This window comes from Paralichthys olivaceus, chromosome 10 (assembly GCF_024713975.1).
Source record: "Paralichthys olivaceus isolate ysfri-2021 chromosome 10, ASM2471397v2, whole genome shotgun sequence".
NCBI lineage: Eukaryota > Metazoa > Chordata > Actinopteri > Pleuronectiformes > Paralichthyidae > Paralichthys > Paralichthys olivaceus.
The window spans coordinates 792501-811010 of NC_091102.1; the positions used below are offsets into that span (position 1 = coordinate 792501).

General features: G+C 40.7%; 3 protein-coding genes and 2 long non-coding RNA genes across 13 annotated transcripts in view; 2 read left to right on the forward strand and 3 right to left on the reverse strand.

The window, feature by feature from the left end:
• LOC109647755 (serine/threonine-protein kinase Nek5) overlaps window positions 1-566 on the reverse strand; it is a 10565-nt gene extending 9999 nt beyond the window's left edge. The window contains exons 1-2 of one of the 7 annotated variants that reach the window (XM_069532690.1): window positions 410-533; window positions 108-180 (exon numbers count right to left, since the gene is read on the reverse strand). The gene's annotated coding sequence lies outside the window, so the exon portion shown is untranslated. Of the gene's footprint in view, window positions 1-57; window positions 77-107; window positions 217-259; window positions 279-409 lie in introns of those variants that run through there. The other 6 variants (XM_069532691.1, XM_069532695.1, XM_069532689.1 and 3 more) reach the window with 6 other exon arrangements.
• On the forward strand, window positions 285-2906 carry LOC138411786 (uncharacterized). Of its 2 annotated transcripts, XR_011244289.1 has the most exons (4): window positions 321-456; window positions 604-674; window positions 829-874; window positions 985-2906. It is a non-coding gene; the product is annotated as an uncharacterized lncRNA (long non-coding RNA). The 2 variants fall into 2 exon arrangements; XR_011244288.1 differs by having other exon boundaries at window positions 285-456; window positions 829-2906.
• Window positions 2084-10877, reverse strand: itm2bb (integral membrane protein 2Bb). Its single transcript, XM_069532714.1, has 7 exons — window positions 10601-10877; window positions 5285-5416; window positions 4458-4526; window positions 3634-3783; window positions 3400-3510; window positions 3118-3268; window positions 2084-2905 (listed from the first exon to the last, which is right to left on the reverse strand). The coding sequence occupies exons 1-7, from the start codon at window positions 10682-10684 to the stop codon at window positions 2817-2819; spliced, it is 786 nt and encodes a 261-aa protein (XP_069388815.1). The 5' UTR covers window positions 10685-10877; the 3' UTR covers window positions 2084-2816.
• A 2460-nt stretch (window positions 10878-13337) lies between these two features.
• LOC109644541 (uncharacterized) lies at window positions 13338-15351 on the reverse strand. Of its 2 annotated transcripts, none has more exons than XR_011244291.1 (3): window positions 15010-15351; window positions 14459-14607; window positions 13338-14212 (listed from the first exon to the last, which is right to left on the reverse strand). It is a non-coding gene; the product is annotated as an uncharacterized lncRNA (long non-coding RNA). The 2 variants fall into 2 exon arrangements; XR_011244292.1 differs by lacking the exon at window positions 15010-15351 and having other exon boundaries at window positions 13338-13789; window positions 14158-14212; window positions 14459-14999.
• On the forward strand, window positions 15337-17511 carry med4 (mediator complex subunit 4). The gene is made up of 7 exons (XM_020109941.2): window positions 15337-15494; window positions 15579-15645; window positions 15729-15899; window positions 16121-16178; window positions 16259-16345; window positions 16419-16550; window positions 16645-17511. The coding sequence occupies exons 1-7, from the start codon at window positions 15421-15423 to the stop codon at window positions 16815-16817; spliced, it is 762 nt and encodes a 253-aa protein (XP_019965500.1). The 5' UTR covers window positions 15337-15420; the 3' UTR covers window positions 16818-17511.
• The last annotated feature ends 999 nt before the right edge of the window (window positions 17512-18510 follow it).

Genomic DNA, 18510 nt, shown 5'->3' on the forward strand with positions numbered 1-18510 from the left:
GGAAAGCTGCTTTGTATAATTATATAAAGAAGATTTAACGACGTGTCTCATGTTCACTTTGTCTCATCGGTGTCAACAAGCAGCAACGTCCTCTGTCCTTAACTCAACAAGAGTCAAACTCTCTGAGACTGAAGCTCAGTCACATGTGAGGTCTCCAGGAGGACACCAGCTGCTGATGGACTGAAGACAGACAGAACCTGAGACAGATGACGTCATGAAAACCAGCGGACACAGGAACAGACACTGAAACTCCACAGACCAACTCCACTGCAGCCGGAAGAGCCCGTCACCATGGAGACGGAAACACAGCGGCGAGCTTCCAGGTTAGCATCAGGTTAGCATCAGGTTAGCATCAGGTTAGCATGCTAGCAGAAGCTCGCGCTGATAACACGCTCACAGCGTCACTCACAGTCACAGAGGCGGCGGTCAGAGGTCACACGGAGCAGCAGAGCACAGGTTCGATCCCCGCACTGTCCGGAAACACACTCACACCACAGGTGTCTGATGAGCGCACAGAGGCACCGCAGTGACTGATGGGACATGTAGTCATGGTGTTAGTATTATTATTTTAAATAACTAATCCAGTGTTTTTTACTTCGTAAGACAAGAAGAGTGAGTTCAGGTGGAGGACCAGAGAAGAAGAGTGAGTTCAGGTGGAGGACCAGAGAAGAAGAGTGAGTTTGTTGATTTCATCAAAAAGGAAAATTAAAAATACGTCATTATATTTCATTAATTTACTGTTTCATAATAACCTGACACACACACACACACGTGACCAGCTCATTGATGACAGTGATTAGTCTCTGTGGTGGATGTCCTCCTGTTCAGGGTGAAGACCAGAGGACGAGACAACTTAAGATCTCTGAGACAAACTGTGAGGAGCGAACATGAGACAAATAAAATGTCACAGTATCATCATTATGTTTTATTTATTGTGGCTGATGACACACACTCGGGTAAGTTATGTCACTAAACTACTGCCAGATGTTCCACCTGAGGTCCAGATGTTTGTCCTGAGGACCAGATGTTCCTCCAGAGGTCCAGATGTTTGTCCTGAGGACCAGATGTTTGTCCTGAGGACCAGATGTTCCTCCAGAGGACCAGATGTTCCTCCAGAGGTCCAGATGTTTGTCCTGAGGTCCAGATGTTTGTCCTGAGGACCAGATGTTTGTCCTGAGGACCAGATGTTCCTCCAGAGGTCCAGATGTATGTCCTGAGGACCAGATGTTTGTCCTGAGGTCCAGATGTTCCTCCAGAGGTCCAGATGTTTGTCCTGAGGACCAGATGTTTATCCTGAGGACCAGATGTTCCTCCAGAGGTCCAGATGTTTGTCCTGAGGACCAGATGTTCCTCCAGAGGTCCAGATGTTTGTCCTGAGGACCAGATGTTTATCCTGAGGACCAGATGTTCCTACAGAGGTCCAGATGTTTGTCCTGAGGACCAGATGTTCCTCCAGAGGTCCAGATGTTTGTCCTGAGGACCAGATGTTCCTCCATTTGTATTAAAATGCAACAGAATTTGTGTTGATCATATGGAGAAAGTAGATTTTATTGAATGTGCAGTTGTGAAGTTAAATGACTGGTGATCTGCTCTGGATGAATGTGTCTCCGATTCCTCAAGGTGACCCTCCACCGACCACCTGGCCTGTTTCCCATGATCCCTCTGTGAGGTTCATGTGATTAGAGCTTAATTAAGAACAAATTTCCACTGTGATCAAATGACAGAGACAACTGTGACAGCTGATCTGGTGTCAGTCCTCTGAGGTTACGACTGTAGACACACAAACTCAGATCGCAGTAAAAGTACACAAGCCTATGAAGCTGCATGAAGTTAAAGTACTGAACATACATGTGCAGTTAACAAAGACAAGCAGCGATGTGATAAATCGTTTCCTGAGCTGCAACTAAATAACGATAACGGGCAAAAAACATGTTACTAACATGATAAAATACTAATAACACAATGACATGCAATTAACATGAGGATAAATACTACTAACTTAACAATAACGTGCTAATAAATCATAATATTCTACTAACATGATGATATATATACATATATATAACATGAAGGACAACAGCGGTTGTATTTATTGTGTTTATTGTGTTGGTCTGGTCACATCCTTTTAAGAGATTATATACACATTAGTACAAGAAGAGTTTTCCAAAGAACGACACATTCAAAACAAAATGACCGACAACTCTGGTGAAAAAAGATTTTAACACAAGTGTGTGTTTCCTGTGAGCTCTGCCTCCACGTCCTGTTTTCTTACACTGCACTTTTTATCGTTAAAGCTAAACGAGAGCGGCACGTTGACACTCTTATTTTAAGACCATTTTCCAGTTAAGAAAGAACAGATGCAGTGAATCAATAACTACAGCAGACAAATACAAAAAAACAAGAGTCCCTGGACTGATCAGTTTCAAAAACCCAGAAGAGTTGTACAAAAAGTCCCCTTTATTTTGAAATTTTATTTTGACTGAAAGAAAAACGGTATATTTACCCACATGTGCTATAATAACATGTTTGTGCTATAAATGTTACTTTGATTAAAATAATTTACTATTTCAAACTCAGCTGATTTTAACTAGTTACGACTAGATAACGCCCCCCCCATCAGAAAGTGGAAAAATACATGACTCTTCACCTTTTTATTTGACAATCAGTGAATGTTCACCAAACATCTTCACATTTCATCCTCTCACTCACTCAAACTACCTGATGTCCAGGACAGAGAAAACAGGACAGGTGAGGATTTAAAACAATCTCACTGCACGCCAGTGACTGGAAGAGCAGCTGTGAGGCGCCGAGGCGTCCTAAGGCTCGCAGATCAGCGTCTCCACGACAAACGTGTTCTCGAAGTGACGGATCTTGTGGCAGTTGAGAGCTTCACGCTTCTGCATGCCTGTTGAGACAGAGAGACACCTGGTTAACGTTCTGCTTCCTGTAATGGTTGGGACGGTGTCCCTCAAGGATCCATGTTCGGGCCCCTGCTGAAGACATTTAACTTCACCGTAGAAAATATATATTTAAATGAGCGTAAACAAGTTAGCAGTGGTTCATAAAGATAAACGACACAATGAGTATAACGCTGCAGAGAGTGAAATTTGTTCCTACCCAGAATCCTGTCTCTGCGCTGCAGCTTGAACGTGTCTTTGCCACGGCAGAGGTTGTAGATGAAGTAGCCGAGCTGTTCAACGTGCTCCAGGCGCTCTGTCACTATCATCTCCTCATGGACCAGGTAGGACTGGGGCAAGTAGGTCCCGGCCTGGAAACGAGGACAGAAGAGGACAGAGGAGGACAGAGGAGGACATGTCATAAGTAAATTAATAATGATAAATCATGATGGTCACTGGATTAAAGGTGAAATGTGTGTAATGGGGGGGGGGGGTGCATTACCTTGACATTGACGAGCAGCTCCAGGAAGTCTCTGGGAGGCATGACGATGGAGGTGTTGAGCGGGATGACGTAGCATTTGTTCAGACTCAGATCCAGGTAGGCGGTCAACCTCTGAGACAGAAGACAGACATAACTTTAATGATTTAGTTACAGGACATCAGGTCGGTCAACACAGATCACTTTGACCGTTCAAACAGGAAACTGCGTCCTCATCAGGTGTCTGCCGCGTCTCACCCTCTGGAAGTCGTGGACTATGTCTGCTGGGTCTCCGTCGTCGAACTCGGGCACGGGAACGTTGATGAGCTCCACCTGCTCCTTCTCCAGCACCCGGATCCTCTCCTGCAGCTGCCGCATTTGGAACTGGTTCGGCAGGTCCAAGTCCACCTACAGACCAGCGACACCAGTTAACCAACCAGTTAACCAACCAGTTAACCAACCAGTCAGTGGTTCATCGTTTACTTATTGAAGCGGCAACTTTTGGTTTGAGCTTTGAAACGTCCTCTGCCTGGTTGTCTGTCTTTGTCAATCAGGGGAGTTTCAGTCTACATTCATGAGGTCACTGTGACCTTTGACCTCTGAAATCTAATCGGAGAAATTCCCTGAGTTCAGAGGCTGCATCTGTCAGCGGCTGGATTTGAACAGTGTCACAGCAGCACGTCTCCACTGTCCCGTCTTCAAGGCTCCTTCAGCTGCGACCGGCAAATGTGTCCTTTCGCCCTCTGGGGGCAAACTATACCAGAATTCATTGTGCTTCAGTGACGGACCGATCTTCAAAAAGTTAATGGCACAAGCAAGTCAGGAGACGTCCGATGCTAAGGTATGACGCTTGAACTCAACCGAACAGTGCACGTTAACAAAAACACTCAATGAAAACCTTGTGTCTAAGTGCAGATTTGTTGCTAGGCAACAGCAATGAGGGCTGAGACTAAGACTGTAGAGGACGTGTGACAGTTTGACCTCTAAGGTCTACACAGCCCTCGAAGGTCGTCATCTTCGACGTATCCTTTATGTTCATGAGACCAGTGGAGATGAGTGTGTGTGACGGTGTTGTATCGTACCTCCTCTTCCTCTCGGATCATGAAGTCTCCCTCGCGGTAGTGAACTCCGCACACAAACACTGGAGTCTCCTGCAGTGACGAGGGGGAAAAGGAAAACGAGTTGTTTTCAACAGGAAGTGCAGCAGCAGCAGCGACGCAGCAAAATTCCACTCAGTTTGAAACACACAACATTTGTTTCTTCCCAAAACATCCACACAGACAAGATATTTATTATTTTTCTTTTCTCCAGTTGGATGAGCTCCGCAGCCTCGTGCTGCGTCATCGTCACGCCACCCGAACATAGAAAACAAACTGGAATAAACCATCAGACGTGTTTAGACATGTGGCTTCACTCTCTCGACCGTCGGGTGGAGTCGGGCGTGAAGCAGCTCACAGAAACAGTTTACCTGTCGGAACCTGTCGCCCCATGTCGGTTCATATTTCCTCCTGCAACGTGTGATTTACATTTTCCATCTTCGCGGCTCGATTACGCAAGAGAATTGATTTTTATCAGGAAACAAGGAGGAAACAAAGAAAATCCTCATCCTTCATTATTATGATTGTTAATATTCAACATGTCTTACACATGAAGTCATTCACAGAGAATCTGTAACTGTTATTTACTGAACAAAGCAGAATGTGTGTCTATGTTTTTTCATAAAACAGTTCTATAAATGTGATGTCTTGTGAATCACAGCCGATTCCTTGGCTTCTCTTGTTGTTGAGCTGACACTTTATATATATATACACAGTATATATACAGTGTGTGTGTGTGTGTATATATATATAAATATATATATATAATCTGCCAGAATTCTCTTTGCTCCCTAACATCAGTATGGGCTCACCTCCAGGATGTAGTAGCGGTACAGGTACGCTCCTCCGACCACCACGCCAGACAACATGAGGGCCAGACCCAGACACATGCACAAGCACCAGGCCCGGGACTGGTGACGCACCGGCACAGCTGCCTCCGCATCCTGCAGGGAGAAGAAGAAGAAGACGGTGGTGATGATGATGATGATGAAGATGATGACATGACGCAGACTGTTTATACAATAGAATCTTATATACGAAGAATCCCTTTCTTTACTTTGACTTGATCAGTTTCCAGGTTTTGATCTAAAAGTTTTTCTGCATTTTAACAAACAGTTAAAGTCAAAGATTCAGATTCTGGTTCTCTTTGTGAATTTGATGAAATAAAAACTGCTTCTAAATATTCAAGAAAAATGAAAAAGATTATTTAAGAAATGACGTCAAACAGAAAAACGTTCTGTCGTATTTGACTGATTTAATTTATGAGAATGAACATAATTAAAAAACAAGGAAACTCTTTTGAAGACTTCGTTTTAGTCGGCACAAAGAAACACTCTCAGCTGTAACATTCACGTTCATCAGCTCGGTCAGTGAAGCAGGTTTTTCAGCTTCTTCTTCTTCTTCTTGATAAATGTGGGCCATCACCAACAAAGAAGAACAAAGCACAAGGGTTTGTCTCTGACCCGTCACACATCCACACACTGAATCATATGGTCATTTATTCAGTGTTGATTGAAATGAATCTGCTTCCCCAGGGGGCACTAGAGACAATCTGTCCTCCAAACCAGAAGAAACTTCTTAACCTGTTTTAGTTTAATACAAAAAGAAGAACACAACCAATCGGTCAGAAACTCTGATCCTGGATCCTACGCTCCTGTTTCACAACTCTGCTGCAGAGACAAGATCTGACAGGCCTGCATTTCATCACACACACACACACACACACACACACACACACACACACACACACACACACACACACACACACACACACACACACACACACACACACACACACACACACACACACACACAGGTTGTAGAGAACTGAATGTGGTTTGTTGTTGTTGGAGGTATGAACTCGACTGAGTGATAATCTAGAGGAACATTAATTCTTAATGGATTTATTAACTAATGGTTGAACTCTCCGTCATGTTGTGTCTTGTTCCTCTGTCTCAGTGTTTTCTCAGTGTGTGTGTAAACACAGTAGTATTCTCTGTTTCACTGATCCTGGACGTGGTCGTCCAGTAAAGCTCTTTAAGCGGATCAGGCTGCGGAGTCCTGAGCATCAGTCCACCTGAGAACAGCGCGTCTCTGTCTCCGTGGAGACGGTTACATATCAGTGTCCAGGACAGATTTAGTTTCAGTCTGCTGGTGGCTTCACATGAAACTCCATCCTGAGCTGAACCCGACACACAGCGAACACACTTCATCTGACGACCATCAAACTCTTCAGCCTCCAGTTTACACGAGGCAGATTCACACAGTTGGTGATTTTCTCACTGTTGTCATGATATCAACACTTCAAAGTTCCATTCTAGTTGTATTGTGCCAAATCATAGTGAACATAAATGTTTGAGCTGTAACGGCCGAGTGTAGAGGACCTTCCCATTGAGTGGAGCTGTGTTGTGGGTAGAAGGTGTCTGATGGGGGAGGTCGTCCTCTGCTCCCTGTTTATCTGCCCGCTCCGTTAATCTTCCCTCTGGATGAGTTTTACAGTCTGGTGCCCAGTGGGAGGCGGACAAATCTATCCCACTGATTAGACTGTAATCTCTGCAGGCCTGAGATGCAGCGGGACGACACACAGGAGGAAAACGAATCCGTCCGTTCGCTGTATCAATGAATCTGAAGTCAGGAGCTGCTTCAACTTAACCGTCTTTACCATCACACGACCACATTCACCTGATCCAGGAAACAAACTCTGCTATCAGTCATTTGAGAGATCAGCAGCTTCAGCAGCAGTTTGTCGTTTGGTTAAAACCTCAAAGTTTTTCAATGTCATCGTCATTTTAGACGAAAAAGCAGCGAAGCCTCAAAACTGAGAATTCGAAACATGAGCAGTTTGTCTGGATCTTCAATGTGTTGATCAACTGATGGTGTCAGCTGTAAACTGAAGTGATGTCCAAGTGTAACGTCATGACGTGAAACATTACCAAACATTTACTGCAACATCTGCAGAAACAGTTTTCCACCAGGTTTCAGCAACAGGAAGTAAACGACTCTGGTTTAATTGAATGTACCAGGAAGAGAAGGTACATTTACTCCAGCCCCACAAGACACGGGAAAAAAGATCAGGCATTTACACACAACTGGTTCATCCAGCTGAACCCATTAGAAGTTTAATCTCACGGGTTTGATTCCTCAGATCTGCGTGTGTCTGGTAAAAACATGAAGCTATGGAGGAAACTGAAAGTGATTGTTTACAGTCAGTTGGTCAAAATACTGATTGACGTCACATACACGCACTTTCAACTTCAGTCAACACAAGCAGAGGTCAACATCATCGACAAGAACGTTTTCAGGTGTTGTGTTGTTTACCACACAACAACACAAAGACCAGAAACTCCAGTTCTTAAGTCGGTGGAGTCTGGTTTCTGTGATCAGAGCGATATCATGGTTGTTTCCAACAGAAAGGATCTTACTCTTTGAATCTTTGACTCAAAGGTCAGATCCCGTTAATGGAACGTAACGTTTCTACCTGATCAGCTCATTAAAGGGTGAATCTATAAACGAGCTGATTCAGCACAGAGACGGAGACGACAGCAGGAAATAAACTGTTAATCTGAGTCAAACTGAGATTATCTGACAGATAAGAAGCTGATTACCTGATTATCTAATCCTCACTGAGAGCAAACCGAGCTGAGCCTGAACCATTTGGATTTCTGGAGGTTATATCATAAATTAAACAATGACTCCTAAGACAAAGTTATCAAACCCTTAAGACAAAAACACAAATACAACCAAATATATATAATATATATTATTTATATATTATACAGAACTGGCCTGAAGATTTCAATATAAAGACCACCAGTAAAGATAAACACTGGTACTGGTAATGAAATACTAAAATATGAATTAACATTAAAACTTGTACTGTTTCCAGATTTTATTCATGTTAAAGTCCAAATGATGACAACGTCTTAAATGGGAGGATTTGTCACATGACAAAAAACTGAACGAGACATTTTTTGGACATTTTCCAAATTTTTTCAGAGTAAGAAGAATTTTTTTTTTTACAACATTAAATTGAAAATGAAACTTGAAGCACAGCTGAAGAGATGAACATGTGTGAAGACTTGTTGTAAGACGAAGAAGCTAAACTAAGACGTGCTCGGCCTAAATATTCATCCTGGTCTATTTATTGTGTCTGTAAACGTGTCAGTGAGCGACAGACTTAACGAGCTGCACATTATGTTTCACTATAAACAGGATCAGTGCGTCACAGAAAATCTTTTACTCGTCATAAAACAAGTATTTGCTTTTGAACATTTCCTTCAGGGACATTTTAAATATTTGATTTCATCTAGTTTCCCCTTCTTCTTGTTCTCAGCTGATTACTTTGTTCATTTAAGTGTTTTCATAGTGCGGCTTTTCCATTTGGGTTCTCCCATAATGCACCTGTGTGAGACGGTTTGGCACCATATCTTTGGGCCTGTTTTCTAGTGACTCACAGTTGTAACATTAATTATTGACAGAGATGATTCTGAATCGGTTATTTTTGCAGATGATTGTTAAAACCAGCTCGACCCCGGTGACTCATGGTCGTTCAGACCTTCTCGCTCGCAGCGAGCCAATCAGGAGCCAGGTTTTGCAGCTCAGACCTTCTAATTGAAGCAGTTTCTGTGGTCGCAGCTGCTGGAACACTTTAACACACTTTTTCACATAAGCACCAACATTAAGAGTGTTCCTAATAATCTGCCAACAACAATGACGACGACCTTACAATAAAAACCCCCGAACAACAACCACCCAACTGAAGTTCAGCCTCGTTTCAGCCACCTTCAATCCGCAGAAGGAAAACATGAAGCTGTGATCGTCAAGATAAGAGTGGGAGAGGGAGCGGAAACCAAACCAGGTCGTAGCCGCCGCCACCTCACACGAAGTCAAATTCAACCTGTGAGCAGAAAAAAATCAGTCGCAGCTCAGAGAAACAAAGATCAGAAGAAAACCACGTCTCTCTGACTTTCATTCACTCACGCTCTCGAACATTAAAGCGGCTCCGCAGCTCAGAAACATTAACTTCCTGTTTCTGACACACGACCACAGCTTTAACAACAGAGAGGAGGCAGAGCGTGAACACTCAACCGCCTCAAAACTCTGCACCGTCCAAATTTAATACCGTCGTTGTTGAACGTGAACAACGTCGTTGACTCAATTTAGACACAACACGAGGAAACGAGTACGAGGAACAAACGGGACGATGACAAATGTGCAGCTCACAGCACGAAGCACAAAATTATCCAGTGGATCATGGACGCACAAGTTTGACTGCAGATAAACCAGGCAGGATGAACACAACTTTACAAACGCACACACGTTTACAACAGGAACGAGATCCTTAACGACAAAAACACACGGATCAACACAAAAGATCTGAACTGTACTATCACGTGACACAATCTGAACTCACTCACAAAGCGTCACGTGCTCGACAAACATCAGGTGACTTCAGAGACACTTCAGATGTTGAGGTGAGTCTGCACTTCTGTCTTGAGACGTAATGAGACATGGACGATGTCTGGTCCAGACTTTATCAGGAGTTTGTCTTTCACACATGAAACTACAGGAGATTCTCCACCTGCCTGTTCACAACAGAGACAGGAAGTGACGAATTCATTCTTTAGCTGACATTAGCAACAAAAGCTCCCACATCTTGTGGCTCCACTTCTTCTTCCTGACACGTGTTTGCTTGTATGTCTGTCCTCCCACCGACCAGCTCGCAGAGAAACATTATCCGGATTCATGCTGTGGAGAAACTGTCTCTTACAGCCCGAGAGGAGATTCTCCGGAGTTCAGCGCAGCTTCGAGAGCAGCTTCAACAGAACACGTTTGTTTTTCCACGATGAAATAACCAGAGAGACTTTTCCACCAATGTCCGTGTTTCCCTCACGAATCTAAACCTGTGCAAAGACTTAGTGAATACAACTCAACGTGTTGTTGCGTAAATGTGTTTTAACCGGACAAACCGGAAGAGACGGTGAAGCAACACAACATGTTAACTGTTGTTCTGATCACTTTGAGAAGTGGAACCCGGAGAACACAGTGAAGGAACACGACAGAGTCACAGGACAGAACTTCTGCTGGTTCCACTGCGTGAGAACTTCCGTTAGCCATTTTCTGCTCACCGTGTCGTCTGGAGGAAGAAGAGTTTCCACGTCCTTCTTCACGTCTTTCTGCGTCAGAGCCGCGTTAAAAGAAACTTTCACCATCGTGAGAGCGACACAGGGAAACTGTTCCCACCGGAGAAACACCGGAACACCGAGGAGACAGCGAGGAAACACCGAGGAGACACCGAGGACACAGCGAGGACACAGCGAGGGGACACAGAAAGTCGCTCCGGAGTAAAGTCCTGTTCTGAGCTCCGGCTAATCCAACAACACACGGCTTCCGGTGCGGCTTCACAATAAAGGCATAACCCAACCTGGCAACGTTCTCTCTGTGAGCAGGAGAGGAAAATATATTATCATGAAGAAGTGACCCTAACAGTCATTAAAGATTTAAATATGATCATTATAATAATAATAATAATATATTATCATGAAGAAGTGACCCTAACAGTCATTTAAGATTTAAATATGATCATTATAATAATAATAATAATATATTATCATGCAGATTTAACCCTAACAGTCATTTAATATTTAAATATGATCATTATAATAATAATAATAATATATTATCATGAAGAAGTGACCCTAACAGTCATTTAAGATTTAAATATGATCATTATAATAATAATATTAATATATTATCATGAAGAAGTAACACTAACAGTCATTTAAGATTTAAATATGATCATTATAATAATAATAATAATAATAATAATAATATATTATCATGCAGAAGTAACACTAACAGTCATTAAAGATTTAAATATGATCATTATAATAATAATATTCATATATTATCATGAAGAAGTGACCCTAACAGTCATTAAAGATTTAAATATGATCATTATAATAATAATATTAATATATTATGATGAAGAAGTGACCCTAACAGTCATTTAAGATTTAAATATGATCATTATAATAATAATAATAATAATATATTATCATGAAGAAGTAACACTAACAGTCATTTAAGATTTAAATATGATCATTATAATAATAATAATAATATATTATCATGAAGAAGTGACCCTAACAGTCATTTAAGATTTAAATATGATCATTATAATAATAATAATAATATATTATCATGAAGAAGTGACCCTAACAGTCATTAAAGATTTAAATATGATCATTATAATAATAATAATAATAATAATAATAATAATAATAATAATAATAATAATATTAATATATTATCATGCAGAAGTAACACTAACAGTCATTTAAGATTTAAATATGATCATTATAATAATAATAATAATATATTATCATGAAGAAGTGACCCTAACAGTCATTTAAGATTTAAATATGATCATTATAATAATAATAATAATATATTATCATGCAGATTTAACCCTAACAGTCATTTAAGATTTAAATATGATCATTATAATAATAATAATAATATATTATCATGAAGAAGTAACACTAACAGTTATTTAAGATTTAAATATGATCATAATAATAATAATAATAATATATTATCATGAAGAAGTAACACTAACAGTCATTAAAGATTTAAATATGATCATTATAATAATAATAATAATATATTATCATGAAGAAGTGACCCTAACAGTCATTTAAGATTTAAATATGATCATTATAATAATAATAATAATATATTATCATGAAGAAGTGACCCTAACAGTCATTAAAGATTTAAATATGATCATTATAATAATAATAATAATATATTATCATGAAGAAGTGACCCTAACAGTCATTTAAGATTTAAATATGATCATTATAATAATAATATTAATATATTATCATGAAGAAGTGACCCTAACAGTCATTAAAGATTTAAATATGATCATTATAATAATAATAATAATATATTATCATGAAGAAGTGACACTAACAGTCATTAAAGATTTAAATATGATCATTATAATAATAATAATAATATATTATCATGCAGATTTAACCCTAACAGTCATTTAAGATTTAAATATGATCATTATAATAATAATAATAATATATTATCATGAAGAAGTGACACTAACAGTCATTTAAGATTTAAATATGATCATCATCATAATAATAATAATAATAATAATAATATATTATCATGAAGAAGTGACCCTAACAGTCATTTAAGATTTAAATATGATCATTATAATAATAATAATAATATATTATCATGAAGAAGTAACCCTAACAGTCATTAAAGATTTAAATATGATCATTATAATAATAATAATAATATATTATCATGAAGAAGTGACACTAACAGTCATTTAAGATTTAAATATGATCATCATCATAATAATAATAATAATAATAATAATATATTATCATGAAGAAGTGACCCTAACAGTCATTTAAGATTTAAATATGATCATTATAATAATAATAATAATATATTATCATGAAGAAGTGACACTAACAGTCATTTAAGATTTAAATATGATCATCATCATAATAATAATAATAATAATAATAATATATTATCATGAAGAAGTGACCCTAACAGTCATTAAAGATTTAAATATGATCAGTATAATAATAATAATAATAATATATTATCATGAAGAAGTGACCCTAACAGTCATTTAAGATTTAAATATGATAATAATAATAATAATAATAATATATTATCATGAAGAAGTGACCCTAACAGTCATTTAAGATTTAAATATGATCATTATAATAATAATAATAATAATAATAATATCTTATCATGCAGAAGTAACCCTAACAGTCATTTAAGATTAATATATAATGATACAAATAATGAAAAAAAATCGAATTCATATTTAAATATTCATCATAATAACTGTCACTTCATGATAATATTAATATATATTTAATTTATTGGCACCTTTAATGACACTCAAGGACACCATACATATACACAGAATAACACAATAAAACAGATACACAACAATAAAAACAGACATGAATACAAACAATACACAACAACAGACTAATACAATTAATCAGATCAATTCAAAGAGGTGAGTAGGGTTAGGGTTAGAACAGGGTTAAACAGGATTTGAAGGTGGGGGGAGAGTCAGGTCCACTGATGGCTTGTGGGAGAGAGTTCCAGAGGCTGCACGGCTGAAGGCTCTTGACCACATGGAAGACGGCCGGGCAGGAGGTGAGGTGAGGAGCAGGGAGGAGGAAGAGAGTATGGGTGGGTGTGTAGTTGTGGAGGAGGTCAGAGAGGTAAGGAGGTGCCATGTTGTGCAGAGCCTTGAAAGTGAGGAGGAGGATCCTGAGACTTTAGAACTTAATTCAAATATAATACACACACACATACATATCTCTATCGATCTATTTATCGATCTATAAATAGATGTATATATATATATATATATATCATGAAACATGAGACTAATTCATTTTTATCAAAAAATTTCTTTTCCCAACCAACCAGTCCACGCCCACAAAGATGATGTCACACAGGCAAAGTTGAGTGGATTGACAGGTGACGTGAAAAGATTTTAAATGACGTAATCAGCTGGTTTCATCAGAGCTTTCAAAGTGAACCCTACTCTTACTTTGAAGGTGAGCTCAGTTTCCGGCTCTGATGTTTGTGTTTCAGATGAATGTCAACAAACCTCAGCTGATACCTGGAGAGGGTTGCCAGACCCGGAGTGTCATCCCCCGTTCACACTGAGAGAACGCACAAGTAAAACAGCTGGAGATACTGGCCACTGATATATTATTATTATAAATATATAATTAACTTTGTTAATGCAGCACAGTTTCAAACAGCTTCATGTGATTAAAACAGGATCAAAACTTTTCAGGGAATACAAAAATAACTGACTAATGAATCACAAAGGTACTATATCAAAACAATAACAATAAAAAAGACAAATATATATTTGCAGGTAATACAATAACATTAATAAAAACCTTTTTAACAGGATGTGTTGTGAGTATGAAGCATCACTGATTCTGTACACGCCCTAATCCTTTTATTAAGTTCACCTGCTTATTCATTTCATTTTCCAATCAGCCAATCACGTGGCAGCTGCTCAGCAGGTTCTGATCCAGGTGAGAATCTGCAGTTAAATAAATCTCATCTTATTTCTACTGGCAATCATCATAACAACCAAGTACATGTTAACGTTCACGATCACTGACAGTTAATGTTAACTCAAAATGTTATATTTCATCTGCTAAAGCACACACATGTTCTATAAAACTGTCTAACTTCATTCAAACTGTTACATTTAAAGGCAGAAATTAGATTCTGAGACTCTGAATGGCACAAAAACCAATATTACAAATATTTTCCACTTTGCTGAGACTAAGAAACAGCTGCTCCACTGTCAAACTCCAGTTCAGAGATGAGTCCGTGAGACGCCTTCAGGCAGGAACACACGGAACAGTTCACTCAGCTGGTTCCTCTGATCACACAGAGACAATATGACGCCACCTTCAGGCGACCACATGAAACGCACCGTTACCCTCAGATTAGCTCTCAGCTAGGTAAAGCTAACTGCTAGTTAGCCGCAGGTTAACGCTGCTCGTTATCTCACACTGTTAGCTAACTCATGCTAACTGCTGGTTAGCTGCAGGTCTTCACTAACTCAGCGTGTTTCTTCAACAGACACGTGGTTCAGAAGTTTTATTGTTGTTTTCTCATCGTGATTCAATTTGTCCTGAAAAAAAACCTAGCCACTGAAACGCCCGCCTCTGATTGGCTAATATTCCTCTTACGTGGGTTGGGTTTAGTAATAAAACGTCACGATTGGTTACAGTCAGAGGGAGAAACTCCGGATAAGCCAATCAGAGGCAGAGCAGGGGCGGGTCTTGCTGCGAAAGGGAGAAGCGTCACTTCCTGTCCTGCGCAGAAGCGACGACACACCAACATGGCGTCGGCGGCGGAGAAGTCAACGAAAGAGCGGCTGCTGACGGTGCTGGACGATCTGGAGGTTCTGTCCCGGTGAGGCCACCGGAAGCTGCTGTGGTTGACGGTGTTTCACGCGGCCGCTGTTTTCTTTCTCATCCGGTCTCTGTGTTGTTTCAGGGAGCTGATCGAGATGTTGGCTCTGTCCAGGAGCCAGAAGCTGCCTCAGCCCGGGGAAGACGTCCAGGTAAGAGCAGGAGGACACGGAGGAGTCCCCGGGGGACGGGTGGGACACAAGCAGGGCCAGTAGTGACGGGTGTTTGTCCACAGCTCCTGGAGCTGCTGGTGCAGAGGGACCGGGAGTTCCAGGAGCTGATGGAGGTGGCTCAGCAGCAGGGGGCGGTGCACCAGGAGATGCAGCTGCTGGAGAAGGAGGTGGAGAAGAGAGACAGCGACATCCAGCAGCTCCAGAAGCAGCTGAAGGAGGCCGAGCACATCCTGGTGAGTGACCCCGGGCCGTGTCCACGGGCCCTGCGTCTGTCTCTAGCGGTTCACTGTTGGTCTGAGGATGTTCAGAAGATGTTTGTCATTTAAAGCTGGACACAGGACAAACAGTGAAACCGTCTTCAGAGTCACATTGTGATGTTGTTTTCTGTGTGAACAGCTGTTGACACGTGAAACCTCAGATCAGTTAACAGTGTCCTCCTCTGTCTCTTTTTAAGGCCACTGCTGTTTACCAGGCGAAAGAAAAACTCAAATCTATTGACAAAGCCAGGAAAGGTGAGCTAACACCTGTCTGACCCACACTGAGGCGCTGAACGTTTGTCCTTGGTCTTGAGTTGTTTCCTTTTTCTCCACAGGAAGTATCTCATCAGAAGAAATCATCAAATATGCTCACAGAATCAGCGCCAGCAACGCTGTGTGTGCTCCTCTCAACTGGGTACCAGGTAAGACCAGTTGCCTCTGGTCACCAGCAGGAGTTCTGCTTCACTTGGCTGTTAACTGTAATGTTTGTCTCAGGTGATCCACGTCGACCGTACCCTACTGACCTGGAAATGCGCAGCGGGATGCTGGGTCACATGGCCAACATGCCGACCAATGGTGTGAACGGACATCTGCCTGGTGATGCTCTGGCTGCTGGAAGGTTACCAGGTAACTGAAGCTCTTTTTCCACTGGTCAAAACACGCTCTAATCCTCCCAGTTCATGTCTGAATAATAATATCCACTCCTCCTTTGTCTCCCTAGACGTCCTGACGCCTCACTACCCCTGGCAGTCCTCGGACGTCTCCGTGGGGATGCTGCCTCCTCACCACGGCAACGACTTCGGCCTCGAGCCTCCGGGTCATAACAAGGAGAACGAGGACGATGTGGAGGCCATGTCGACAGATTCCTCCAGCAGCAGCAGCGATTCCGACTGAGGAACTGTGTGTGTGGTCACCACTGAGCAACATCTGGTCAAACCTCTTCACCTCTGCTTATTTACATTAAAGTGGAGACTCCAACAAGTTAAAGCATGAGACCAAGTGTTTTTATGTGACTCTATCATCGACTTCAGGTAAAACCTTCTGAGCAGCACGTGTCTGCAGCTGTTTCCTTCCTTTTCTTTCACCTGTGGACTGAGTCATGCTAGCTGTTTTCTCCTGTTTCCAGTCTTTATGCTAAGCTAAGCTAACCAGCTGCTGGCTGTAGCTTTATATTTACTTCACAGTAAAGAGGCCGATCAGTCTGAACCTGGTGAACTCAGTGTGTGTTTCCCCAAAATGTCCAACTGCTCCTTTAAAGAGCTTCAGTCTGCACCAGTCTGAGACGTTAGGTTCCTACAAACCAGAGCAACTTGATGTCCTTTGTTTTTCTGGTTCCTTTGTCGCTATAGTTCAGACAGTTTGGTTTAAACTGAATGAAAACAAAGTGAGTCCAGCTCTTATCGTCTACATGAACAGAATCAGTCTGATGTTCTGAAAAGATGAGGTCAGTCTGAGTGACGTCAGATCACAGGTCTGTTCACTGCAGCCTGTATGTTCTTAGTATGATACAGATACATGGTGTTATTTTACCTTTGTGTAAATAAGCGTGTACATACTCCTCCCTGTAAATAAATCCTTCTTTTTAAAATGGTCTCTTTGTTTTTGTCTGTGGTGGAAATCTGGTGCTGTGTGAGTTTCCTGCTGAGGGCGGCTCAGGTAACTCCCACCTGACGAGCTGCACCGAATCATATGAATGAGTCATTTTACCTGCTGTTGATTTAGTTAGAAATTCATGAAGCTGCAGAAACTAAAGACACAGGATCCAAACATTGAAAGAAGAGAGTGACAGCTTCATTACTTCACCAGACACCCACCAACCAGGACTCAAAGAGTTCAACAATGACAGAGGTTATGTTTTCACTTTCTGAATGTTTGCAGGATCATGGGACAAAAAACTATTCAACTGATCCTAATGAAATAATGTGAAGGGGTCCGACATGAGCCAGGGAAGAACCCATGAAATGTTCAGTTTGTCCAGATCAGAGAGAAGAGCCAGGGATCTGTAATCCCTCTTCAACATGGAGAGTGGGACCTTGGTCCTTTTTACATTTTCATTGATTTGTCAGAGAAATAATTAATTGATCTTGATGAATAACAATCTGAAATATTTGGAGAATGGTATGTATGATATTTATGAGTGGGGGGTGTTGGTGCAGAGTCAAATACAAATGTGGATCTAGTGAATTTAAATATGTGGTCATAAGTAGACTATTGGTGGAGTGTGAACTCTGATGACACAGATTAGTAATCTGAGTACTTCCTGTTGCTGCAGGTTAAAGGTCAGAGGCTATTTACATTGACACTGACCGTGCTGCGTTCAGGGTCTCTCTGTAAACTCCCAGTGTGTAATCAGGGACACTGGTGATGCATGTATGTTGTATGTATGTATATGTACATACATGTGTTTTGGTTAAAGATATAATCAATTTATATTCCTGTTTTAAACCATGATGTTATGAAGACACTCACCAGGCACAGCACAAACCTAGACATTCATGTACCAATAAATGTTGTTGCCTCTCAACAAACATCTGGAACAGAGTTTTATTTTAAAATACCAGCAAAGGAGGAGGAACACTTTTACTAG